At 40.3% G+C, this 26,214-nt stretch overlaps 1 protein-coding gene across 10 annotated transcripts in view; it reads left to right on the top strand.

Annotated features, from left to right (window-relative positions):
- The first annotated feature begins 262 nt into the window (after positions 1–262).
- CEP350 (centrosomal protein 350) overlaps positions 263–26,214 on the top strand; it is a 79,290-nt gene continuing 53,338 nt past the window's right edge. For 6 of the 10 annotated variants that reach the window (XM_049807551.1, XM_049807560.1, XM_049807554.1 and 3 more), the window contains exons 1-8: positions 659–849; positions 11,729–11,814; positions 13,475–13,518; positions 14,463–14,577; positions 15,338–15,470; positions 18,265–18,878; positions 19,415–19,525; positions 23,328–23,441. In XM_049807551.1, the coding sequence (XP_049663508.1) occupies positions 11,739–11,814; positions 13,475–13,518; positions 14,463–14,577; positions 15,338–15,470; positions 18,265–18,878; positions 19,415–19,525; positions 23,328–23,441 (1,207 nt within the window). In that variant the 5' untranslated portion in view covers positions 659–849; positions 11,729–11,738. Of the gene's footprint in view, positions 400–658; positions 850–11,728; positions 11,815–13,474; positions 13,519–13,643; positions 13,739–14,462; positions 14,578–15,337; positions 15,471–18,264; positions 18,879–19,414; positions 19,526–23,327; positions 23,442–26,214 lie in introns of those variants that run through there. The other 4 variants (XM_049807552.1, XM_049807559.1, XM_049807558.1 and 1 more) reach the window with 4 other exon arrangements.

Below are 26,214 nucleotides of genomic sequence, written 5' to 3' on the forward strand. Positions count from 1 at the left end.
CGATTTGCATGTGGACTGGACCGGCAAGTCAAGCCTGCATAGCCGGGGGGGGGGGGGGGTAAGCTTTGAGGAAAGTAGTGGAAAACGACGTTTTTCTGAGGTTGAGGGAGGGTCTGGCGCCCAGAGCAGTGCGAGGGCTCGAACCGCCCGGGCCCGTGGGGTGACAGGAGGCCCGGCGGGGCGGCGGCAGGCCTGCCCGCCCCCGCCCCGAGGCCGGCGGCCGCCTCGCCCGGGGCCAGGCGCGTCGCTGCGTGGGCTTCCCGGGCACCATGAAAGGTGCGCCCGGCCGGCGCCGCCCTCAGCCCTTCCCGCCGCCCGGGGTGCACCTGCAGCACGGGGCCGGGGCCGCGGCGCGCCGGGCTCCGCTCCTCACCTCAGCCCGGCCTCGGCTTCAGCAAGGTAGGCGGGCTGCGGGGCCGCCGCGGCGCTGCTCGCGGAGGCGCCCCGGGGCGGGGGAGAACGGCGCTGCCCGGCTCGCCGCCCGCTGAGGAGGGGAGGCCGCGCCGCACCCAACGTGGCCGCCGGCGGGGATGAGGCGCGGGCGGTGAGGAGGGGTAGCGGCGGGGCGCTGCCATGTTGGGAAGGTCTGCGGCGGGCCGGCTCTCGCGAGACTCGGCCGGTCGCTCCCGCCCTGCCCCGCGCCGCCGCTCTCGCCGCCGCCGCCGCCGCTCCGTGTCAGTCGTTGGCCGGTAATGGCGGCGGGCTGGCGCCGCTGAGGGGGCTGCGCGCCGCCGGGCAGCGGAGCCGAGCTCGGGGCGCCGCCAGCTGCCGCCGCTTTCCTTTCCGCTTGTGCGGCATGTGCCGGGACCTGCCCCCGGGGCGGCGGGTCTCGATCGCCGCCGCGACCAGGTGAGGAGGCGCCGCGAGCGGCCCGTGCCGCCGCCCCAGGCCGCGCTCGGCCCGCCGCCGCCGCCGGCTGCCGTCCCGCTAAGGGCCGGGGCGGGGCGGCGCCGGCGGCGGGGGCCGCGTTCGGCCGCTCGCGGGGGCTCGGCGGGCCCGGCCGGCGGCCCGGAGTGCCGGCGGCCGGGCGGTGCTGCCGGCTGTCACTTGGCTCGGCCTCTGCTGGCGCCGCCGCCGGGCTCCGACGTCCGCTGCTCTGCCCGTGAAGTGTCTCTCTCTCTCTCTCTCCTCCTAGTTTTAATTTGTTTTCTGCTGCTTATTGTGTCAGGGGGTAGCGGAGGGAGGCAGGGGGGGTGAGGGTAGGGGGGCTCTGGTTTCACTGTTGTCTTTTCGCCTTGTATGGGAGAAACCGCCGAAACCGGGTTTTTCTGTGAAGCTGTTCTGGCTGCGGCTCTCTCCCTGCCTGCCGAGCCGCTGCTTCCCGGGGCCGGGCTGGGCCGGCCCCCGCTCCCCTCGGAAACTGCCCCGCTGTACCGGGTCAGGCTTGAGACGGCGCTTTTAAAGTTTAAATGTACGCTCTGCTCCTGGCTGCGCTGTGGGCTTCCCGGCCTTGGACCAGCGCTTGCTGGGCTGGGGCAAGAGGACCGGGATCGCTCGGAGCCTGCCGCTGAAAGTGCTTCTTACATCCCTGGGTGACAGCTGCCCCGGGCGTTTTCTGACTTCATTGGTGCCATTCATTTGGGCTGTTGTTGGCATAAAGGTTTTTATACTAGCGCGACTGTGGCTCTTTCTGTGGATGCAGTTTTCTGTGATATAATGCCTACTGTTGATGCGTTTCTCTGGAATAGTTTATCTCTTTCTGTCTTTGGATAAAGGCTGTATCTCAGCAGCCAAGCATCTCCTGGCACATTGTGTACGTACATGCATGTAGAGATTAATGTGTCAAATAGCTTCATTGTGTAGATGAACGCTCCGGTGTCTTGCGATTGAAAATCTACAACTTGACTGGTCAGTTCTGTATTTTTGTCATCTTAAACTACTTCACAGGGCTACAGATTGTACAGGCTCGAAAACTTGTTCACGAGTCTACGGTGACCAAAAGCGTAGCGCTTGTGGGACAAACGTGTGTGGAGGTGTAGACGGTCGGGCACTTGTTTGTTGTTTTGCTTGTGTGCTCATCAGACTGTCGGTGAGGGCAGGCCAATCTGAACTGCTTGCTCTTTCGTATAGTTCTGGTTGCTACAACAGTTTCATTAGGTAATGCTTTAGATAATTAAATGCAACTGAGGGTGTGGCCACGCGAACACTGTAAACTGTTGAAGGCTTCAGTTTCTGAGAGTGACGCTACCTTAAACAAAGGTATGCTGCATCCACTAAATAGAGAAACTTAATTTATGTGTAGTAATGACACATTTCTACAAGGGGCCAGGGTACTGCAGAAATTACACTGCTGATTAGTGTAGATCATCCGGTAGACTCCCTCGGCTAGGTGTGGTGGTAACTGAAGGAACGTGATTTTTAAACTATAATATGTTTTGTTTGCATGGATTTGTTTTAATAAGCTTACTAAGCTTTGGTGCATAGCTTAAGTTTGCCACTGTAACACTGGGAAGACTTTACAGATAAAACAGTCCCAACGTGGATGGTGTTGCTCATGTCTTGAGATAATTTTATCAGCAGTTTGTGCCACCGTAGTAAAAGCATCCCTTAAATGGATAAGAATCTAATCTTGGAATTGCTACATCTACCCTAAAGGTTGACCCGGGTATAATGAACTTTCTGCATCTCCTTGCGCCCCTCTACCAGACATACTGCTGGTTTCTGCTAAGAAAGTTCTGTTGTATCAAACACACCTGTGGATAAAGTCATTAATGTGGTTAGTCTCATTGACTTCAGTGTGCCCAGATGAGGCTGTAGTCCGATTCACATTTTTAAAGTTAGGCACGTGTTTGAAATCAGGAGTGTTAGTACACGTAGCACTAGATGTATTTTATAGTGCCAGGTATATGACAGTTAGGTCAATATGCACAACATGAGGTGAGCGAGCACAATGTTCTGCTGCTGCTTCTCTTCCCCCACTTTGACCAGTTCTGACATTGACCATGCAGCAACCTGAATCACTTTGATAAACTGGTAGAAAACTAACCCAACAAAAAAAGAAAAAGTGAATCATTTTCTGCTGGGTTAGTGAGTTGAACTGGCTTGGGAGGCAGTCAGATGAGCACTGCATCTAACACAGAGGAGTGGCAAGGTTGCTGGGGAAGGTAGGGAGGAATATATACATTCTTTCATCATTGTCGAGTTGCTAAATCTGCTCAACTGTACCTTGGAAATTTACATCAGGATTGTGACTTGTTTATCAGTACAGCAGTACTGTTTGAACTGTGCTACTGATGCACTTAAACTAATATAATTCATGCTATTCAAACCAATATAAGCTGTGTTAATATGAGAACAGCTATAGTGGTATAATAATGATAACAGAAGGGTTTTGGTAGTTGAGTGCAGAGAGAAAACTTTCCCAGTCCAGTTAATATATTAGGCATGTGGCTGGATCAGAATATCTGAGTGTAAAATTTATCCATAGATGTAAGTGCTTGGAAGTTATATGTGTGTCATTGTACTAATGATATAATAGACTTTAATGGACTACTCGATTGAGAATAAAATTACTTGTATGCGTAAGTCTGAAACCTTTGTCAATACACTGGAGAAAGAATAGAGCAAATAAATTAACTAATCAATTATACTAGGTCAATTGAAACTTACTGAATGCTAACAGAAATTCTGGCTGTGTTTTAGCTTTGTAAAAACACTCCCCACTGCGGGCAAAATTTCACACTAAGTCCAATCCATGGCAGAAGAGTGTAAAAGTTTAAAAAACAGTTACATTTTTCTCTGATATTTTCCAGTCATGTTAACATAATATGTATGTTTGCTAATAGCAATACATTGGGAGGAATTGTCATACTGAAACAGAAAAGTCTGGATTTAGGGTTCAGGCACTTAATGCATTTAATGGGATGGAATTATTTAAATATGAGAACATATTTTATTGCTGTTTTTAGCTAGTTCAAGAAAAAGTATTCTCAGCAGAGTCCTGGCACCAGTCTTCAATGCCAGGTCAGAGACAGTGCTGGTGGTCACTGTTCTACTTGTCGTGGGTTTTAGGGTGGTTGGGTTTTTTTTTATATCTCATGTTGTTATTAAGACGTTTTCCAGATGCTGCTTCTGAATGCAGTTTCAGAGCAAAAGCATCAAACTTGAGAAAGTGACATTTGAAATATTTTCTCTTAAGTTTTCATGCACTTTATTCCACTTTGAAAGAAAATAGCGGTCAGTCTGCAGTTGGGACAGCTGCAGATGAAGCTGCTGCTCTGCTCGTATGTCTTTGGTATTTTTGAACAGTTGAAAGATGTTGTCTTAAATGCTCAAAATTAGCAGGTCTGGTTATTGTACTTGGCCGAGAGGATTGCCTGTAAGGTCTAAGAAGACTCCCTCACAATGGAGTGTTCCTTGTGAGATGAGACAGGACTTGTTGAAGAATTTAAGCACATTCTGCTGAATGGATTTATTATGGGTTGCAAGAATTGAAATCTTCTAATGTGCAGTTTATAGTAACTGGAGGTGGAAAGAGTGAACTTTTGTTTTGAAGGCCAAGGAAACAAATGCAGGAGTATTTTATTTGTTCTTGAAACTAGGGTATGGCACTTTTTTTTGTGTCATAAATGCAAAGATCTTTGAAGTCAAAGAAAATACAGAACTTCTGAATGGATGGGCAAACCCTCATGTGCATCTCCTTAATAAATGGATGCATTCTCTGTGCCTTTGTACTCTGATTTCTTAGCGAACAATGAATCAAGTTACGCTAGCTGTCACAACATTCATTTCAATAGATTTCCTCATAGTACCTCCTAGTATATGATGCAGCGCAGTAAGATGTTCAATGCATTTTACTTTCAGTAAAATCGCTAATCCATTTTTTTAGTGCTAGGGGTTTTCTTTCATCACTTTTACATCACTTGTGATGAAGCAGAGACACTTTTGCAAGTTGCCATGTCTTTTCGTAGCAGAAGGGTGTTGTAAATGTCCATCCTCAGCATACAGTTGGAGAGAATCAGATTCAGTAATGTTTCATTTATAGAAAAATCTTCACTATAGTTTGGATGCAAATTTAGTAGCTGGCTGATGCCAGTGATTTAATCCTAGAGCTCATGAAACATACTCCTATTTTTCTACTGTATTTTCTGATACTTGATGGATGTATGACTGTTGATGTCGCTCATCCTTCTCATTAACAGTTAGAGGCAGTGACATGTGCTTTGAAATTCTTTACTGCTTTTCTATCTGCAAGTGTGTGGTGTGTCTTGATTGCTCATTTTTTTATGTGCTACCTTAATATCCCTAAAAGCTTTTTTATGTTTTTCTAGCTTAAGACAGATCAAATTGTATTGGTATATTTCTTTTACTTTTGAAGCTTTTTTCGTTTCAATTACTGTTTTCCAGAGTCATAGTGATTGGAATGTGAGTTCTTCTGGTATGTTTACTGTTTGCATTACAAGTCAAAATACTGAATATTATCTAAAATTTTACTCATTCAGAGCAGCTAACATTCACAAGCTTCTTGGGCATTGTTGGTGTTTGTTACTTCCAGCTTTTTCTTGCATCAGCTTTGTGTAAATGTGTCCATCGTCCTTACATACAGCCTCATTCTTGGGGTGTAATGCAATCTGGACTGATAAAATGTTTCTAAGTCAAATAGTATCAGCAGACAGTCAAATTAAATACCAGCAAAACTACCTATAAAGGTACTCTGCATAGTTTGAACGCCTTGACTCTTTAGCTCAGCACCACTTAAAAATCATGAGAAGAAAAATCCCCAACTTTGTAGCAGAAGTAATTTTGGAGGAGCGAAGCAGAGATTACAGACTCGAGATAATATGGTGGAGAAGTGTTAAGATGAAGTTTGTGTCCGTGAAGCATTGTGCAGTTGGAGTCGTACTTGGATTTTGAATATTAACTTCCTTTCAGAACCTTTGCTCCTGAAATACATTTCATTGGAAGGCTTATTATATAAATGAGCATTGAAAGAAGGTGGGGGGAGGACCTGTTTGACTCTGCAGTGTCAGCTATTGATTCTGGAGATGCGGCGCTTTTTTGACAAATACATCATACATGTTTATTGCGCTGGAACTTGTCCTCAATCCTGAGGAAGGTCAGTAAATCACCTGCATCTAATTGCTTTGGGAGGCAAAGTTTTCTCAAAATATGTTAAGGCCAAAAAAAAAAGTATGTTACTCTTGTATCAAAAAGTATTTTAAAGGCCCATAAACATAACCAAAAAAAGTCTTAGAACAATGTATTATGGGTATTTTTAGCTCTCATTTAAATGGGGTAATGCGATATGGTCAAAGCTTGGATTCCAGACAAAAGAGTAGGTAAAGGTATTTGTATTCAAGACTCAAGCATATAATCATAAATTGTATTCTGTGGTATTTGAGGAGACATGGAAAGTGTTTCTGGCATCTTTAAATAGAAATTCCATCACTTTCAGTGGGCTGGCTCAGAAAAATAGTTTGCTTGACTAGTTCTGATTGTCTGTCCACCTGTGTATGTCCGTTATTGCCACTAATGCAGAACTGTAGCTGCACAGAGGGGAGCTCCAGAGGGTCTTCAGGCTTCAGAAGTCAACTTTCCATTTTTCATACATGGAAACTTACAATATTTTTGTAAGCAGGAAGAAACATCCCTGAAACCTTTTATTTGTCTGTGTGCCCGTTTCCCCCATGGACAAGTTGTCTGCGCTGTGGGAGGCGTGGGTGCAGTGGGACACACTGGAGCAGGGCATATAGACTCCTGTGATATCTCCACAGGTAAGAAGGTGGTGAAGGGAATGGTTCTTGTTTTCCCCAGTCCTACTCAGTCTCCTCGAGGTGAAGGCAATAGCAGCTTCAAGCATTTGTTCTTGGGGGACGACTGTAAATTATGATACGTGACAGCAGCTCGTACAGGACTGGGACTGGTCTGGCAGTTCCCCAATGTTTCCATTCCTTCTCATTCTGCTTGCATTGAGTTTGTAGCTAAAACTAATAAAGCAAAAAGAACAAAAAAGCTACTTCTAGACCATACCAGATTCCCAGTCCACTTTGCTTTACCACCTAATCCCACTGGCTTTCTGCCTGAATAAGGCAAGAGAGACCCAGGCATAAAGAAAGGAAAAGATGACTTCTTTTATTGGCACTGCTGCCTTACTGTAGCTTAAACCATGTGAAGCGCTGGCCTCGTGTGCTGTATACTCAGTTTGTAGCAAAACCTGCCACTTTGGGGGTTAAACTTTTAAGAATATCCCATAGAAGTGAGTAATTTCTTTCTTTCCCTACTCTTAGCAAAGCTTTATCTTTTCTTTTGTGGTATTCCTTTCATTTGGTAACCCTTGTGTTTTTATAAGAAACAAAGTCTTGAGGAATACTGTTCCCTATGCATACTCAGGGTTTTTTTTTGCATAACCACTAAAAGTTAGTGAAAATAACAGTGGGTGATGTCTTGCTGACATTCTCTGCCCTCTCTGAATCTGTATGATTCAGTTTCCTCTCCCATTTCCTTGTTTCAGTGCCATGACTTCTGAGTTTCCTCTTTCCTTTTCTTATCAAGGTTGTGCTACTAAGAAAAAAAGTCATACTGAGAGTGCTTGAAAAACTCTGCAGTTGGGCCAGTATACCAGTTTCTTTTCTTCCATTTTGCTGCTCTCTGTGCTGATTCTTCAAAAGTTCATTCAATCTTTCTCTCCTTCCTGTCTTTCTCCATTCTCTTCCTTTTTATATCCTGCTTCTCACCACTTTTCTTTCTCTTTCCGCTGCCCTGTTTTTCATCTCTTGACATTTTTGTGTACCTTTGCTAAGCATATTCTACTTTCATATCTCCTGTTCCTTTTGAAATGCTTGAAATCTTCTTCCTATGTTGATTCGTTGTTTTGCTATCTGTTGTACCTTTCAATGCCATCCTTGGTATGTTTGGTAGTAAATGTAGTGCTGGTTTCTCATCTTTTGTATTTGGTAGCGGTTTTCTCTTTGCTTCCATTTCCTCCTTTCTGATGTCTTCTCATGCACTTTCTGATCTGTCAGTTCTCTTCAGTGTCTTCCCCTCAGAACAGTGTTTGTAGAAGAGTGGTTGTTGTGTCTGTGTCCCCACCCCCCCAGTTTCTTCCAGGAGTTTGGAGTATATCCTTTCCTTGGTAGTTTCCTCTTAGGTCCTTAACTGCAACAGTTCTGCTGTGCCTTCTCTTGTGTACTTTGGGTTTTTTTTTTTGCCTTGGGCAAATGAGTAAAGAATGAGATGGACACTTGACATGGGATTGAAATGTCAGAACACAATGGTGTTTGTATCTCAGCCATTCACCCAAGACAAGGCTTGGCAAACCAGCCTTGAATCAACCTGTGTAGGATGTCTGTGTCTACCAGTGAGCAATCAAATAACCAGGAGATCAGTTCTGCTGATTCTCCAGTCTTCCACCTTTTTTCAACAAACTTTTAAGATCCTCATAGCCTTATCCAACCTGCAGATAACCTTTTGCTATCACTGCTGTTTTCTCGGAAGTTCTTTGGCTTTTCATGTGTTGAGCTCAATCTCTTTGTTTAAGCTCTATATTAAATAGTGATGGATCATTTAGTTTAGCAAAAAAAATTATCTTTTTGAAGCAGTCATTTCAGAATGTAATTTTTACAATGTGTTTCTTAAAGTTTTTCATGGGACATTGAAACAACTTTTGTATTGATGTAAAATGTATTTTAAAAATAATTTAAACTTCCTTTGCATAATTTTATAGTTTAGTATTATTCTCTGATCAATATTGATTTCAGTGTATTTTAGTGTTTAACTGGTTAGCTACCCTCCATCCAAGTCCTATAAATAGGCATGACAACCGTGCCTTGATTTATTTCTTTTTTCTCCCCCAGCCCCTAGCTGTACCCTTGATAGCATTAAAGTGTCTACTCTGTCTGGTTTAAATTCTTGCAGAGACAGGGTATTGAATTATACAAGTACTTGGTTTTTGTAGGGTGCTGCTTATTCATGTAAGCTATAGCAATAGGAAAATTTATTTTAGTAATCTGTGGAATTCAAAGGTTGGTGGGAATCAACATCGTTTGTAGGCAGCTTTTGAAAAGCTGATAATTTCTCCCACCCTTCCAAAGGAGGGGGAGAGGGACATCTAAAACCCAAACCCTTACAGTTATGAAGATGACATCGTGACTGAAAACTACTGCAGTGTTGCCTTCCTGAAGCTGTAGACAGCTCCAGAATGCTCAGTTCTTACATGTCTGTTTTTTCCAATCAGCAGCAACCTGAGTTGAGCAAAACTGCTTGGTGGATCTCAGCTGGCTGCACTGAAGCCAGTAAGAATCATATTGTACACTTGGAGCTGGCACTGCAGATATTCATTAGGAGAAATTCAGCAGGATGCTTTGTGATTACTTCCCAGCTTGTACAGAAAGGAGGAGAGGTTGAGTGGCCTTTTATACAGGGGCATTATATACTTTTAAACCAAGGCATTGAGACAGAATTACTGACCATTAGTGATCATCAGCACACATCTGTGAGTTGTTAGTAGAACTAAGGTGTTCTCAAAAGTGTGTTCACTGTTTGTCTGACTTGTGTTCTGTTCAGCTCACATAAAGGACTGACACCTTTTACTCGAGTGTCAGGATGAAAGGTATAACAAGCAATTACAAACTTTTTTAATTAATCTGGTACTTTTTGTAGAGAGTTAGAGACTACATGGAGTATATTACAATACTACATTCATAGGGGCATCATAATGTAAACTGTATAGATTTGTGCATGTATATTAATGAGAACAATTCTAGTCCCTGACTAAGTTCTCCTGTCCATACTAGTAATTCTAATGATAAGAATAAATCCCAAGCAGTTACATGAAGAGATATACTTAATCCCTTAGGAAATGGTTGCTTGTTCGGAAGTTCTCTTATGCTAAATTTACATATTGAGTAGGTTTTGGTATGTTTATGTTTGGGCAAGAAACTGATAGTGGTATGATAAGACATTTCCAGCAGCTCTCAAAATTGGTTCTTTATGGAAAATTCCCCCATTTTTATTAATATTTGTTTTCTAATTTTCTAGCACAACAGCTCTTTGCTCCAGTGATGGAGAAGATCAATTAGATGATTTCCAGGGCAGAGCAGCATTATGATTTACAGCATGAATGACATGAGGCACAAAGCTGCCATTCTGCATGAATGAGCTCTGCAGCACCTGTCTTAGAAGCAGAATTTTCTAACTTCACTTGGCTCGCTGCCCATAGCTAGATACTTGAAAACAAAACACCCCCGCTTCTTTCTAGAATTTCTGCATTATTGCAGACCTCTCTAATGTGTGTGTATGTGTGTGTTTCTGTATGTACATATATGAGCTCTCATACCTTTTCCACACCCTTTCTAACATTTATTTGGATTCTTTAAAGAAAGGCAGAACTAAAGGTCTTTTGAAGACCTGTGTTCTTATTATTGATAACCTTTCTTGGGGGAATAAGAACAGTTTTGTGGGATAACTTACTGCCATAAATGCAAGCTATATGACTGCGTGTGAGGACCAAACTTCACTCTTGGTCAATGTGAGCATCCTTAAAACCATGTATGATAAAAATCATTGTCAGAAAATATACAGACAATGATCTGCTCCAGTAAGTATTACACAGTGTTAATTTTGTGGGATGTTCGGTCACCTTTTATCAGAAGAATGACCTTTATATTTGAATGCTCTTTTATGTGGCACACTATGTAGGGAAGTTAAAGCAAAAGAAATTTTCAGAAAATAAGAAAAATGAAAAATTATATCTGGGAGTGCATGAGAGAATAGAGAGGAAAATGTGCCTTTATGACTCTCTTACAGGTCTAGAACTTCCTGTATGAATTTGTGGTCACCTAATTTTTTCTTTCCATAACATAAATGTACTCAGTCTGTTGTGAAGACAGCTCAGTAAGCACTTGCCACCAGATAGGAGGTCGTTGGTGAGAGGGTAGGGACAGTGATGACTAATCTTGTTGGCTGTATGAACTCCTCTTAGATCTCTTAAGCTTACTTTTTTTCTTATATAGCATTTCCTTAAATTCTGTTACAACTTTACGTATGACAGCCCATCTTTTGCAATGAAAGTATTGAGAAATAACTATTTGCATAAATTACCTGTCTTTTCTTTTAAAAATTATCTTTCGTGATTGAGTAGCGCGCTTTTTTTTTCCCTTTATTAATAACTCCTTTGGTGATGGTGGCTGCCTGGTTTGTTACTCAGAGTTCCCACTTTTTTCGATTCACTGTGACTCTTACCTTTGAATTTCACAGGAAAACAATGGCAGCTCCAGTTCTGTCTTTTTTCCTGGCTGTAGTGTCATGTGCAGCGGTTCTGTTCTGCCTTTTCCTTTAACAGAGGTAGGCAACACATTCATCTGTCACTGGTGGAATTACGGGTTTTTTTGCCAAACATTCGTAGGTTCAAGCCATGTAGTGCTGCCTCTGTTACCCATTCATGTGCAGTATTTCGGTGTGGTCATCTTCAGACTTGTTGGAATTCTTACTACTGTGATCTAAATTGTGTGACCTCTGGGTTTCCTTTTATCAAGTTCACCCTTCTTTGTAACAAATAAGAACAAAAGTAAAACCCTCTTTATCCACAGAATTACATGGTTTCTGAAAAACTGCAAGCTATAAACACAATTGTGATTTGGTGCTGATTTTCTGATCTTGTTCATGATGTGAGTTTGAAGTCATCATATGAGATGAACATTCATCATAGTTATCAAGGTTATGTTCTCTTTAGCATAAGATACATTCGCTCTTACTTTATACTTCTGATTATTACATGACTTTTTTTTTGTAGATAAATTGACATGATGTGGAGCAACAAGTCAAATGAGGTGCCTCTACAAAATCCAAGGCATAATCAAACTAAGGATTCTACCAGAGGTATGGATTTTCTCTGTTTTATTGCCTTGTTTTGGAAGATGTTTTATCATGAGTTGTTTGAAACTTTGGGGAGGTTTTATAGTAAGCATTCTGCTATCTCAATTTGGAAGCTAAGACCACGTGTTACGTGGCTTCCTTTTTGCAGAGATAGCAGTTTCATACTCTGATCTGCAGAGTATTTGCTGATCTGCATTAAGAGTTGCCAGCCTATGATATGGTTGCCAAGATGGCACAGAGACAGGTTTTCTTGAGTGCTGTAGAGGAGGAGCAGTGCAGGAACAGAAATGGGGAACTGTAGGCTCTGGAAAGAAGTGAAGAAGAGCCTGAGAGGCAATTGCTCCCGACTTGCTCAGTTCCAAAGCGGTGGAGAGCTAGACACTTGAATAGCAGCAGTACACCGCCACTAAGATGACTTACAGCACTTCTGTCTCCCTGAACTGGAGAAATCCTGTTAGCTTTTTACTGTCATGATTACTCCATAATTTAGGAAAGGAGGGGGCAAAAAAAACCAAACAAAAAAAACTCAGTACATCCCTGAGAGGAAGAAAGCTCTAGTCTGCAGAGCAGCTGAGTTGCGTGTTAAGTCTGTGGTTCAAGATCAGTCTTATGATCTCCACTATGACAAAACTGGACTCTAGAAGTTATTTTGAAAGTGGAGACAGATCAATTGTTTTATCTGTAAGAGGATGTTATTGCTGATTGTGTCCTGCGGTATGTTCTGTTTCTTTTAAAATTACGTACCATGTGAAACTGAGGTGTTCTGTAGACATGAAGCACCATCACTTGAAGTCAAAGCAAAGTTGTTTCTATGCTACTTCCTTAATCCTCTTCCTTTGTGTTGTTGCATCTTACCTGAAATGAAATTGGCAGCTTTTTTACTACAAGGAAAAGGTTTTAATTTTTTCCAAACTCTCTAATACTGCTACTCTCCATGCTTCTGATGCACATTGAGGTTTTGGATGTTGCATTGTGTAAACCATTAGATTAGAAGACCATTAGAAACCAAAAGAAGAGGGCAACTGAGGAAGTAAATATTTTTAGAGGAAAATACTACTGCATCCTACTGAACTGGATTGCACATAGACCATGTGATACCTGTTTAGATTAAAAGGCTGAAGTTGATTAGTGCCTCTTGCTTGTTCTTCACAAATATTGCTTCTATTTTTTTTGTAGGCTGTACAGTTCAAAAAGATGACTATTCAAAATGTACATGTTCAAAGCTTGGGTTTTGAGTAGAGTGTTTCAGTGACCATGTATTCATGCTTAGTTTAATGAAGAAGAAAATGGAAGGGGGGGGAGGGGGGGGAAGTAGTTAAACTATAGTGTAATGGAAAAATCTAAGATATTTGTGTTGGGGTAGATAACCAGCTTTATTTTATCTTCTAAACATCTTCTATAATGTGTGGTAGATTTGATTTTAAGTGTAATAATGCATTCAGCCTAACTTAGTGAACTCATTAAATTTTACATTAAATACTTTATTGCTCTGTTAAGATGAGTCTTGACTGTTAACAGCCTCTCATAGAGGAGATTTACAGGCTGGAACTGAGTCATTGAAAGAACTTGATTAGCGAGCCCATGAAAATTGTTTTGAAGCAACATTTTATTTTATTGTTTTCCATGTAATGAGAAATCTATTTCTTTGTTTCTGCTCTGTAAGATCTAACTGCAGCATGGGCTACTTTTTCTCAGACTAAGGCTGCTGTAAGTACTGATTTTCTTCTTTTTCTTTTTTTTTTTCCTTACTCCTTTTCGAATCAGTTAATGGCTACAAAAGCTTTAACAAAAGTATTATTTTGCTCAGCGATTGTCTGTTCAACAAGTTGAAAATAGGGCAAGCAGTTGGAGTACATGCATGTTGAACATTGTTGTATCTTGGAAAAAGTTTTCGACAGACAGTAGAAGAAATTTTTGCCCCAGCAAGGTTAGTCTTGAGTATAGTAATACGTGCTAAGTCTTGAGTGTAATATGACCTTTCTGTTTAAGAAAGTCGTGAGTTATAATTTTCTTGAAAACTTGAAATAATAGCTCTCCCCTGCTTACCCAGTCCAGTCAGAAACTGGGACAACACAATTGTATTTCATATTTTTAATCTTTGAGCATTGGAATTGCTGTCATTCTGTGGGAACTTAACTTAGGTGCTTAAGATATCACACTAGTTTCTAAAACCTGGCTTCAGTGAAGCCAAACAACTTTGTGTTTTGGGGAATTCAGCTCTTTCCCGTAGCCTTGTCCCTCTCTTTTTTTAATAGCTGAGCATCAGTGTAGGGTTTTACACGTGGAATCTTGTATCGTGCTCCATTTTGGACAGAGTATTATAGAATTTATTCCAAGTGGAATTAATATTTCATTCAGGCCAAGCATTAAGACTCTGAATGGCATGTTGTTACTAATTTTTTTACAACAGCCTACTTATGGAAACAAAACTAGACAACAAAACCTAATTTAGATAATCTTTTTAAACAGAACTTAATATGTAGTTTCTGGCCATAAGGCTATACAGTTTTCCAACATCAGTCTTGTGGAGTTGCTTTTGCCTGCAGTTTTATTCTTTATGAAAATGTGGAAAAATTTGTTATATTAGGGGGAAAAAATGTAGCTTAAAAATTGGAAACAATATTCTAATTTGCATTATCTTTGAATTCTAGCTACGTCATATAGAGAACAAATTGGAAATAGCTCCTACCAGCACGGCTGTATTTGATTCTGTCATGGATGCCAAGAAGCCCTCTGCTAGCGCTAGCAGGAAAATAAGCAGAAAGGGTATGTATTATTGAGGACATAGCATATAAGGCAGGGTAAAGGCACTGCGTTCTGGGAAAACTTGATTTCTCTTCCTTCTCCCTAAGTTGACTCCTGTTAATGATCTTTATTCATGAAACTCTAATTGCCCAGGAGAAACTAATGTTTGCTTCACTCAGCTTAGGAAGGAAAGTGTGCTATCGTAGTCACTTGGTTAGAGAGAGTGACAGGACTTTCCGCACGCTGTGAGTGAGCAGTGCTTATCCCATTTTGATACCATGTTTTTGTGGGTGTTAACGATTTTATATGCCTATGTTTACACTGGACTAGCTGTTTATGTTTTTTAATGTTTGTCAACTGCTACACCCTGATAGAATGCTAAATCTGATGCTTCCTTTATTTAATGTAAGGAGAGCGTTTGCTTATAAGAAATAAGCCCTTGTTTTAAATACTAACTTTTCAGAGCATTCTGGTAGCGTGCCACTGGAGAAGAACAGACAGATCGACCTCTAGTGGCAACATAGTCAACTTTCACAGATTTAATTACTTATAATTAATGTTTAAGTATTATTATCTCCTTTAAATATGATCATTGTTTCAAGAACTTACCACCTTGCTCCTAGTTGTTGAAATCAGCTTGTTGAAAAAGAGAGGGACTTTAAATGTTATTTGGAGTGCTGCTCAAACCAAAGGAAAAACTGTGTTCTTAATTGTTCAGCCCCAAGAGCTTTCTCTTTCTGGAGAGATAGATACATAGAGGATTCTTTGGTTTCTGCTTCAGCTTCCCGGTCCTCCAGCCAAAATAAATCAAGCAAGGAGAAGGCCTCACGCAGCCCTCTTCGAGCAACCACTCTTGAAAGCAATGTGAAAAAAAGCAGTCGTGTGGAATTTCGTGAACCATTGGCTTCATACAGGTTAGTGCTGGGACAGTTGATTATTAAAGAAAAATATGCTAGGATAAGAATTAAGCTAATAGTGATGTTTTTGACAGCTCCTCAAAAATTGATTTGCTTCCTTCCCTCACCCACTGTCCTGGTTTAGGCTGGAATAAAGTTAATTTTCTTCTTAGTAGTTGGTATAGTGCTGTGTTTTGGATTTAGGATGAGAATAATGTTGCTAACACACTGATGTTTTAGTTGTTGCTAAGCAGTGTTTATACTAAGTCAAGGACTTTTCAGCTTTTTATATTGCCCTGCCAGCAGAGGCTGGGAGTGCATGGGAAAAACTGGGAGGGGGCACAGCAAGGACAGCTGACCCAAATGAGCCAAAGGGGTATTCCATACCATATTATGTCATACCCAGTATATAAACTGGGGGAAGTTGACTGGGGAGCACTGTGGCTCAGCAATTGGCTAGGCATCGGTCAGCGGGTGGTGAGCAATTGTATTGTGCATCAGTTTTGTATACTCTCTTAGTAGTAGTAGTATTTTCCCTTCCATTTCTGTTAAACTGTCTTTATCTCAACCCATGAGTTTTACTTCCTGGCCCCTCCACCCCAGATTTTCTCCCCCATCCCACTGTGTGCGTATGGGAGTGAGCAAGCAAGTGTCTGTGAGGTTAGTCGCTGGCTGGGGTTAAACCACGACACCCACCAGTGTTGGACAAAAGTGTCTTCCTTTTTAAAAAATGTTACAAATTTATTTTTTGTTCAGTAAATGAGAGTTTAAAGTCAAATGTGTTGAAAAGGGGCCAGATCATGAAGTTGATGTGGCTTTGGCCTTAGTGGCCCAATAGGTTTGATAGGTATTTAGTTTTAGTAATAAGGACCAAAAAGAGTATTTCCTAAGTTTTTCCAACTTTGTTTTCTTTAGTTCTTCAGCACACGTTCCCAAATGTATTACCATAAGACAGTGTAGACAAAGAACATCTAGTACTGAAGATGCATTCAGGTTTTGTGCGTGTGAGAAACCCAAATAAGAACAGCTGTATCAAGGAGAAAAAGTGGCACAGAATATTGCAGGCCATAGAACATGGTGGGGTGTGAGGAATTACGGAAAACATTGGAAAGCCTGTTTTTTCTAGCTACGTTAAGTACTGTAGTGAATATAAGATGCCTCAAAAGCTTTCAGAAAGACAGACAACCTGCAGCAGAAATAAACTAGTTATAACTTGCTGTAGTATCAGAGCCTAGAAGACTTTTACCATAACTTCTTCAATTCCCTGTGTTTTATAAGCAGTGTGTATTCTTTGCGCAGGTATCCCTGATGAATAGCTTGGTTGGGTTGGTAATATTTTTTATTGGATTCTAACACATACTTTGCATTTTTTCTCTAAATGTTCTCCCAGTGAAATCAAATTGCTGTTGACTGAAGTTGGGACAGTGGTATTTTTTTTTTAATTCCACTACATCTCTATTAATAACTGTTATCCTAACATCTGAGTTATGGTCTCCTTTTCCATTTCTTGTGTCAGCTGTGAGGTTCTTCTCCTTCCTTGTTGCGTGGGAGGCTGATTTGGATCGGTTGTGTAATCTTGGGTCAGTTTTGTTAATTGAACAGGTCTGGTGTCTGCCCTATCTGGAATAACTTACTTACATCAATTACTTTTTTAAAAAACTTAGTAAATTTAACAGACTTCAGGGAGAGGAAGAAAATGAGAGCAGCTAGATTCATGCCATTATATCCAATTGAAAAGAATAGCTTTCTTACAGTAAAATGACTGTGTGGCATTGGGGGATTAATTTGGGGATTAACACCAGAGCTGCTATGTTAACACATTACTCCTTCTCTGAGAACAGCCTGTAGTCAATGCTTAAAGCGTGCATAGGAAAACAAAACCAGAATAATGGGTAGAACAATCTGTATATGTGTATATTTATATACACTTTTGGTGAAATTCTATGCAGTTAAATCACTCAACTTTTATGTTGATTGGTAATGATTACTACACTATTTAACAGGTGTGTGCTACTAGAGAAAGAGAGGTAGACAATTTCACAAGTACAATGTTATGACCTGCCTTAAATGAGTTCTTTAAACATACTTGCTGAAGAAGCAAGCCAGGTAGCTTAGGTGCTGGATTTTCACGTCTTCAGCCCCTCATCAATAAAAATACTAAATACATTTTTGTCCTATCAATGTATGTACCATGAGTGTATTCAAATATAGAGTCTGCTTTTCTGTGAAAAATTGCTAAGAGATCCTTAGTTTGTTGAATTTGTAAGCTCTCGGTAAGCTCTACATTTGTTACAATACAGCCAGTTCACTCTGAAGTTCTTGTCAAGGGTTTGCCTTTTTAATGCTCAAACACAGGGCAGGGGTTTTTGGTGCAATTTATTTGTCTTCTCAGCTAATGAATGTGCTGTTGAGGAGCTGTGCATGTGTGCATAGCTTTATTTTAGAGAACATAGATTAATTATTCTTCTCAAGTTTTACATTTGGTTTTTATTTAAAGCTTTTTTAAATTGAAGGGCGACATTATGGCTTGCTGATTTTCTACATGCCCTAATTTCAGCTCTTCAACTTTATATATAGTCCTGTTCAGACAGAGTGCAGAAAATGAAATTTTGAACAGAAACCCCTTTCAGTTTTGTCAGACTTGCACTATTGAATGTGTGGTGATCAAACTTTAAAAGAACTTGCCTTTTAAGTAGAGAGAAGGTATAGGAAGTAATTATTTTAGTTAATGAACATGCTGATTGCTGGGTTGGAACATCCTAAAGTTGTATTTCTGATGGTGACTTTTTTTTTTTTCCTTCTATTACATCAGGGATACATATAGTTCTCTGTCTTATCACGGTTCTAGCCAACTTGAGGCCAAGCAACTGCTCTCTAGTTTGGACTTCAGCGAAGCAGAAGGGAAGACTGAAATAACAGGCCGTATGATACGTAACCGAGATGAGCATGATCTACACAGCAGAGACTTTGAAAGCCCATGTTGTTCTGCTGCAGATGAGACTGTTGTTAGGTATTTGAATGACCGGCCAGCAATTGATGCCTTGCAGAATGAGGCATTTCTTAAGGTTGCAGCACCTCCAAGACTGGAAGAGGAAAAAAACAGTGGCTGCAGAGGAGATGAAAGTAGCACTAGAACTCCTCAGAGTAACACATCCCAGGACAGTGAACTGAAAGTGTCTTCACCTTCTGCCACAAGTACTTCTAGTGCTCATAGGCTGGAAATCTTGAAACGGCGGCAGCATGATGCTAAGTTGGAGAAGCTGAAAGAGCGGATTCGAAAGCAGTGGGAGCATTCTGAAGAGCTAGGTGGCAGAGGACAGCACTCAGGATATGCTGAGCAACCTGTCATGATCACAAACGTGGAGAATGCAGTGACTCCCAAAGTCAGGAAAGTGGCAGCTGCACCTGCTGCTCCATCATACAGAGGTATGGAGGTGCATATCCCTCCCTGTTGGTTATACGTGGTGAAGGAGCGGAGTTCAGTTCATTGAGCAATATGTCAAAGCGTGGATGTGACTCATAGCTGTGTTTGGGCAATTGGGAAGTGGATAGCATGGTTTGATCACAGATACAGATATGAAAGAAAAGAAATTCTTGCCAATTTACAGAAGTGTGGATTCTCTTGAAAGTCTTCTGTCTCTTCATACAAATTACTAAAAAAAAGAAGCTTGCTGTGTTAGTGTTTGGGTTTATTTCAGTGTGTTTTTTTTATGGTCCCAGAGTTTAGTAACATTGTATTGATTGAGAAAGGCTTTCATGTTTTTAATAATCTGCTCTTCATCCAGTCTGCTGTTTTTCAACTGTAAGCAAGTAGCAGAGTGGTCTATTGCTTTCTTCTAATTTAGCATTAGAAATACAAGTAGTTCCTTTCTTACTTGGCAGTTTCCTACCTCTTCCACTCTGAAAAAGCTTTATTTACATTTTACGCAGTAATTTTAAACTCTTAAATTATTTACTTTCAGGTTTCAATCCTGCTGAAACAAAGATTCGCACTCCAGATGGGAAGATCTGGCATGAGGAAGAATTTCACATTAGTCGGGAGCTGTATAGAGATATAGCACTCCAGTTAACAGGTGAGGCACAAACTGGATTGGTGAGGTCACACAACCTTCTCTAAGAGGCAGAGAAATATATTTTGTACAAGTCTACAAAGTCATGGAAACAAAAAATTGAAGCAGTATTAAATATGCTGTACTTCTTTCCACAGGAGGAGTAACTTGTTGAACACTAAAATGAATAAACAAATCCTTCTTCCCATTCTCTCATTAAAATAGTTTTAATGGAAAACCAGTACTGAAAAGAATCAAATGATGGCTTTTCTTTGAAACAAGAAAAAAAAAAAAAAAGTCTTTGCTAGAACAATTTTTGTTTAATTTTGTGACTTCTTTATACATGTTCACATGAATGAATGAATGCAATTTCCTGTTTAAAAGGACAAAACCAAACCACTTTTTGTTTTGTTGAAACCTATATTATCTCATGAGAACAATTTAGACCTTGGGGGGGGGGGAGGTTTGCCATTTTTAACGTCATTAAAGTGATATGTGCACCATATACAGTATGTTGCAGCCTGAATTCTACTTCCTTCAATATGGTGTTAACAAACACAAAAGTCGGTCTTGAAGCTGCTGTGGGAATTGTTAGTGGTTTAGTTGGAACATATAGGTAGCTAAAGGGGAGATGGGGGGTATCTGCTGTGGAAAGTCTCTGGGAATACTTATTTAAAATGGAGTAGGTAGCCTGCAGTAAAGGGGTATGCCTTCAGCTATGTGTGGTGGTGAGATGATATGGCATTAGGTTGGTTTAACTTGTAGAACTTTATTGCTTTATATCAGAATAATCCAAGTCTTGAAGAAATTTGTGTCCCAGAGATTTGTACACATGGACTTTTTCAGAGGTCTTCCCTGGACTCCCTGAGGAGAGGGAGAACAGGTAGACCAGAAGAAGATTAAAGAAACCTTTTAAATAATCTAGATTTTATTTCCTCTACAACTCTTTTACCTTCAGTATTAGAAGGCTTGCATAGGATATGGGAAGGGAGACTGTGTAACTTTGCAGTGGTACATTAACAGAACATTACTCCACATGAAGGAGTAGGAGGGAATGTTGAATGCTAAAAGCTTAGAAAACTGTTACTCATTCCTCTTTGCTTAATGGTCTTTTGAAAAACATTAAATATTGTTGTTGCAAAATGGCAATATAGGAAAAAGTTCTTTTGTATGTGATGAGCTCGTTTAGCAACACAGTATTCTGATGCTTAAAACTATGAACCAAGATGATAAAAAAAATGCTGTGCATTTGCTTGACAGTTATGCTGCTAAAAGACCAAAACAATACATGCTTTATGTTTTCAAATGGATTGCTCCAAGACCCAGTCTTTATTAATTTTTCACTCTGGAAAACTGCAGTACCATTGGCAGGACTTTTCCCTGGGTGATTTAGGGTGGGATGCCCAAGCGTGCTTTTTGATTTGCTAGGCTGGTTACAGTGGAGCACTGTAAGGTTGAATTGCTTTCGACTCACTGAGTTGGGATGAGGGGGAAGAGATCAGATGAATAAAAAGGAAGAGAACGGAAAATAAATTCCCCTCAGAACCTAGGTTTGCAGCTTAAAAGTTTGTGTATTAAAAATAACTTTTCTCATTGGTCAAAACATTTAAGACCAGAGGAAAATGTGTTGAGATTGTAAACCTGTAGGTGTTTTTGTATGTTGATAATACAGCGGCTGGTATGGAAATTACTAGACTTCAGTTTTCTTTTGCTTGTACAGCTTGACAAGGTACTGTGGAATTTTTCTGGATTCACTCATAAAAAAGGTTCAGAAAGAAGAGCCACTTCCTTTCAGTAAAATTGTTTTGCAAATACTCTATTCAGCATCAGTCCATGAAAGTAATGCCAAATTTCTAAAGGCTTTTAATCTATGCTAGCATTTATTTTTTTAGTTTTGACAAGCATAATATAAATGATTCATGTGCGTTTTATAAAAATCCAAATTTTTTTAAAGTTTTGTTGAAGAGGTCCAATTAAAAAGATGTTTGGATCATGTGTTCACTGGACTTCTGTCTACAAAAGGAAGGATCTGTGTGTGTGTTCACCCATAGTCCTGTCCTGATGCCATGTGTAGAACAGCTGTCATGGAACGTGTCTCCTTTCTGACCTGAAAAGATTATATTGAATAGCAGATTCCAAGTAATCAAATGCTGGTGCTGCACATAATATATACTATAAATGTATTTTTAGGTTGTCGGATTATTTATCCATATGTTAATTCTGTATTAAAGTTACAGCACGTGGAGTTTTTTGTGTGTACAATCAGTTGTATCAAAACTATTCCATGCTCTCTAGTATTAAAATAAGCGGTAAGATCTCTAATATCTACAGAAGCATTGTTCTTTACTGCAACAAGATTTTTACACGTAAGCATAGACCATCAAGAATGTCTTTGTTTTTGTTTAGCAGTTAGGCTAAAGGATATTGTATGGACCCCAAGCTTCCAGTAATTTGGGTTTAAAGATGGTCAGGATTTGCTGTACTAGAACAAAATTGCTGTAATATGAATAGAGTGAGTGGGAAGCAGCCTGCAGTTTCCTGGTATCAGGAAGGAACTGTTTGCCACTGAAAGAGGTGAGGAGGCAAGCTAGATGTCTGCAAATGCTGTCACTGAGGCCTCTGGTACTTGATGCATTGATTCTGTCTTCCCTGCGCTGCTTGTCAGCCTCAAAGACGACTGGAAAATATTTAAGGAAAGGATATTAAGAGGGAGAAAGACTCTTAAAATTCCATTTCCACATCCTTTAATATGACCTGTTGTTCTGTCTCTGATACTTCCTATGGGCACCCATCAGAGAGTAGATTCAGCTGAAATTAGGGGCTGTAAAGGTTAGTATTGATATCTAAATAAAGTTTCAGATCTATCCATGGAGAGGGTTGCATCCTGGTTGTTTTAGGTTGTCTGATCACATTCTTTATAGAAGAGGAACAAGAAAACAGTGGTAATAGTGGCCATGGAGTTCCTTATCTACAGTTCACTTTTGGGATTAAGAAATGAGCATCTTCGAGGCATGTAAAGTGCTTTAACAAATCTTTGAAAATGTCCAGTGTAGACTGCTGAGACTATACAGCTTGCCTGTCCTTCTTGAACAATGCTTGTCTCTTTGTACCTTAGGCAGCTGGGAAGTCCACTCAGTGGGGTGGTGATTGAGTCACATCTCAGGTTTTCTTTTTTGTTCTTTGCCCTAATTTGAAAACATGGTAAAATATGACTTTATCTTTGGTAAGTGTTCCTGGCATCTCTAAAGCCTAAAACCTGATTGTGTTGTAAATGAGGGCTTAAGTGATACAGAATAGTTCTGCATCACTGGGTGCATTCTGCGACAAGCTTTGCAGAAAGTAGAGCACATGGGCACCCTGTCTTTCATGCTCCAGCGTGGAGGCAACGAGTGAATGTGCTGTCATGCATTAATGTGGAAGCAGCAGCCCGTGTGTTTCAGGAGTGAAGGAACTAGGTGCTCTTGTGGAACATTAAGACTGTAAAATGTAATATCTATAGTAGAAGAGAACCAATAATTGTTCCTGTCAAACTGTCAACATTTCTTTTAAAATTGAAAATGAACTTTCTAAAGATCTACTGTGGTGTTGCTGTGGCTTTGCTGCATTCCAGTGCATAGGTAAACAGCACTTGATTAAAAATTTTCGTGCTGTGAGGATTTTCAAATGCTGGACTGGGAGTAATTGATCACAATATATAACCTGAGAGAGTCAGTGAATTTTATTGTGTTCCTCTGAGTTCCGGTTTTTCAAGGTAAATGTTGAAGCAAGCTTGTTATTCTGTGTTCTTTCCTTGGGCTATCACTTAACAGCTTTTGTTTGTTTTTAGAGGATTCAACAGTGAAAGGAAAACCTAGTGAGAGAAACAAAGAGAAAAAAGCAACCAGACCAGTGCGGAAAGTGCAAAAACTGACACGGTTGTCAAGTCCAGAGTCCAAACAAGGTGACTAGCTCTACTGTAGAGGGAAGACTGTGGCACGTCCTTCAGAGATGAGTTTTGTCTTAAGAAATAAAGAAAAATTAAAGCATATTGCTTTCAAAGTCTTCTCAGATGTGCCATAATGCTGTTGTAGTGTGGTTGTAATCTGTATGCTGCATTGAGGATGTGTATGTTTTTGTTGGTTGGTTGGCTGTGTGTGGGGTTTTTTTGGTTTATTTTAATTTTCTGCCTTTCCACTTGCTGTGTGCACCACCTTATGGAAACTGCTGAAGACTGTGTGTTTCTTGGTGGGGCAGGGCAGGTATCCTTAGGTATCTGTCAGGCCAACACAGACAAAAAGTAGCAATAGCTCTGTTCTGGATCCTGCTTCTGTTTTACTTGTGTTGAAGCTGGTTAGTGACTGAGCTACAGCTCAGTGAATAACTCTGAGAGGAGGAATGGAGGTGATATCAAAATCAGTGCCAGCAGGACTTGCTGCGTTGCACTCCTCTGTGAGGAGGGGCTGCAGTGAAAGCTGTTCTCTTATGTGATTTCTCAGCGGGGAAGCAGAGAACAGGATGTCCTTCTGGCTCTTCTCTGGCTGTTGTTCTTCTATGTCCTGTGTCAAGTTGTTCCTGTCCTGCACCTTCAGTTCTGGCTTGATCCATTCTGGCTTTTTCAGTTAGTGAAAGAATGTAAAAACACATTCCCTGACAAGTCTTACAAGTCTTGATATTTATAAAGGAATGTTTATTTCTTTTACCAATTAAGAATTTTTTATTTCCAGTGTTCTCTGACATTTCCACTGTCTGTTAAATAAAATTATTTAGAGAAGATTATGTGAACAGGTTACTGTAGAGCAGTGCCTTATAGTAGGAAATTAATGGTATGTGGAATTCTGTCAGTGCTTCTTAGTTTTCCAGTAATGTTAATCTTTGATACTGTGTGTAGCAAAAGAGTTAGGAAGACTTCCACATCTGCTTTGTATTTTGTTTTATTTTTCACACAAAGTAAGTAGTTATGACTGCAATCACACTACAGAGCAATTTTTTTTTTCTTTAAGTACATGGGAGGTGATGCATCTCTTGCACCTTTTAAGGTTTTATATTTCTCCTTACATACAGGGGCTCATAACTGGTAAACGCTTTGTGGAATTAAAAAAGCTACTCTAAAAAATTATTACAAAGGGTTTTTTTAGAGAGTGAATATGCACTTTTGCATGCTGTAAATCATGAAGCTGCGTGTGAATATTTTGTGGTACTAGATGCTAATACTTAAAAGTAAGCGATAAGCATAGATTTGCTCCTTTCTATGCTGATCAATTCGTAATTAAGGAACTACACTAAACTAACTTACATATCTTTGACACTTCCAAGTGAGGGAGGAGCACAGCAATTGCTGCAATTTTTAATGGCAATGGTTATTCTCCATAGTGGATTAAATGTGAGGAGAATGATGGCCTGAAATCCCTAGAAGATCAGAACCAGATCCAAGTGGCGTATCCGCGATGCTCCGTCCTCCTCCACTCATAGCAGTAAGAAACTGCTTAACATAGCTAAGGCTATAAATAACCACAGCTCATGTTCTGCTCCCTTAGCGTGTTTTAGTTCAAACAGCTGACTTGAAATGGAAGATGAGACTTTACACTGCCTTTTTAAACGCATACAGAAGTAATTGAGAACAGTGAGTTCGGCAAGAGAACCCCTTTGGCTGATAACATCTGTTCCAAAGAGGCTTGTAGTGACATGTTTCAAGTGACAGATTTATAAAATACTTAGATAATTTACAATGCAAGCAAATAGTACTGTTAGTATATGAATGAATAGTGGGCTACAGACTTCTGACTGAAGAAGATTCCTCCTTCTGGTTTAAAATAACAAAAAGAAAAGAAAGGGGGGTGGGAACTGAGGACTGGGATTGCCAAAACACTATTGGGCTGCTGTCCTGGATTTCACTTGAAGTTGCTCTGGTAAAATGTCTTAAAAGTCCTGTTGGGCCCAGAGTACAATCCCTTTTTGTCTGGCTATGTTGTTTTCATGCTGCAGTGTCTGGGTTTGTTTAGGCAGTGCTGTCAGAGGTAGAACCTGAAATTGAATGGTTAGAAATCAACTGCAAATTGTGTATTCAAGTTATGTACTTTTCTAGCAATAACATACAGCTAAATGGTCTGACTTAGGTTATGATAATTTTATCCAAAGCTCTTTAAGGTCATTATTTCAAAAAAATAGTTAATAATATTGCAAGTTAGTGGGCTGAAAGGTGAGTTGAATAAACCTTGCATTTAATCTAACCAATATTAGGTAAAGATGCTGCCGTACCCAGTTTTTATCATTTAATTATATGTGGGATGGTAAAATAATACTAATAACATTTTGATTGGGTTTCTGTCACCTGTGAGGTAATCTGTTCTTGAATTAAGTATCAGCTAATAGGGTTATATCTTAACTATTTTCACTCATGGTACAGAAATCCCAGCTAGAGGACAGTGAGTTAGTATTGGCATAGAACAACTGCTGCTTGGTATTTTTTAACCTCTCACAAGACACCTGTCTCAGCGATTAATGATCTGTAAAAATCTCTGAAGTTTTTGTTTGGGCTTTTTTTCCCTAGACTATCAGCTAATATTCTTTTAATATGAAGATTTTTTTTTCTTTATCTCCCACCTTTATTTTTGTTCTTATTATTACAACTTTTTAGATGCTTTTCTCTTTTTTCTTATTTTCCTTATTTAAGTGGAGATGAACAGCTTCTTCTCAGACCTCTACAACTATTTCCCCTCTCCCCCCCAGTAATGTTT

Source organism: Accipiter gentilis, chromosome 8 (genome assembly GCF_929443795.1).
Source record: "Accipiter gentilis chromosome 8, bAccGen1.1, whole genome shotgun sequence".
In the NCBI taxonomy this organism is placed as follows: Eukaryota; Metazoa; Chordata; class Aves; order Accipitriformes; family Accipitridae; genus Astur; species Astur gentilis.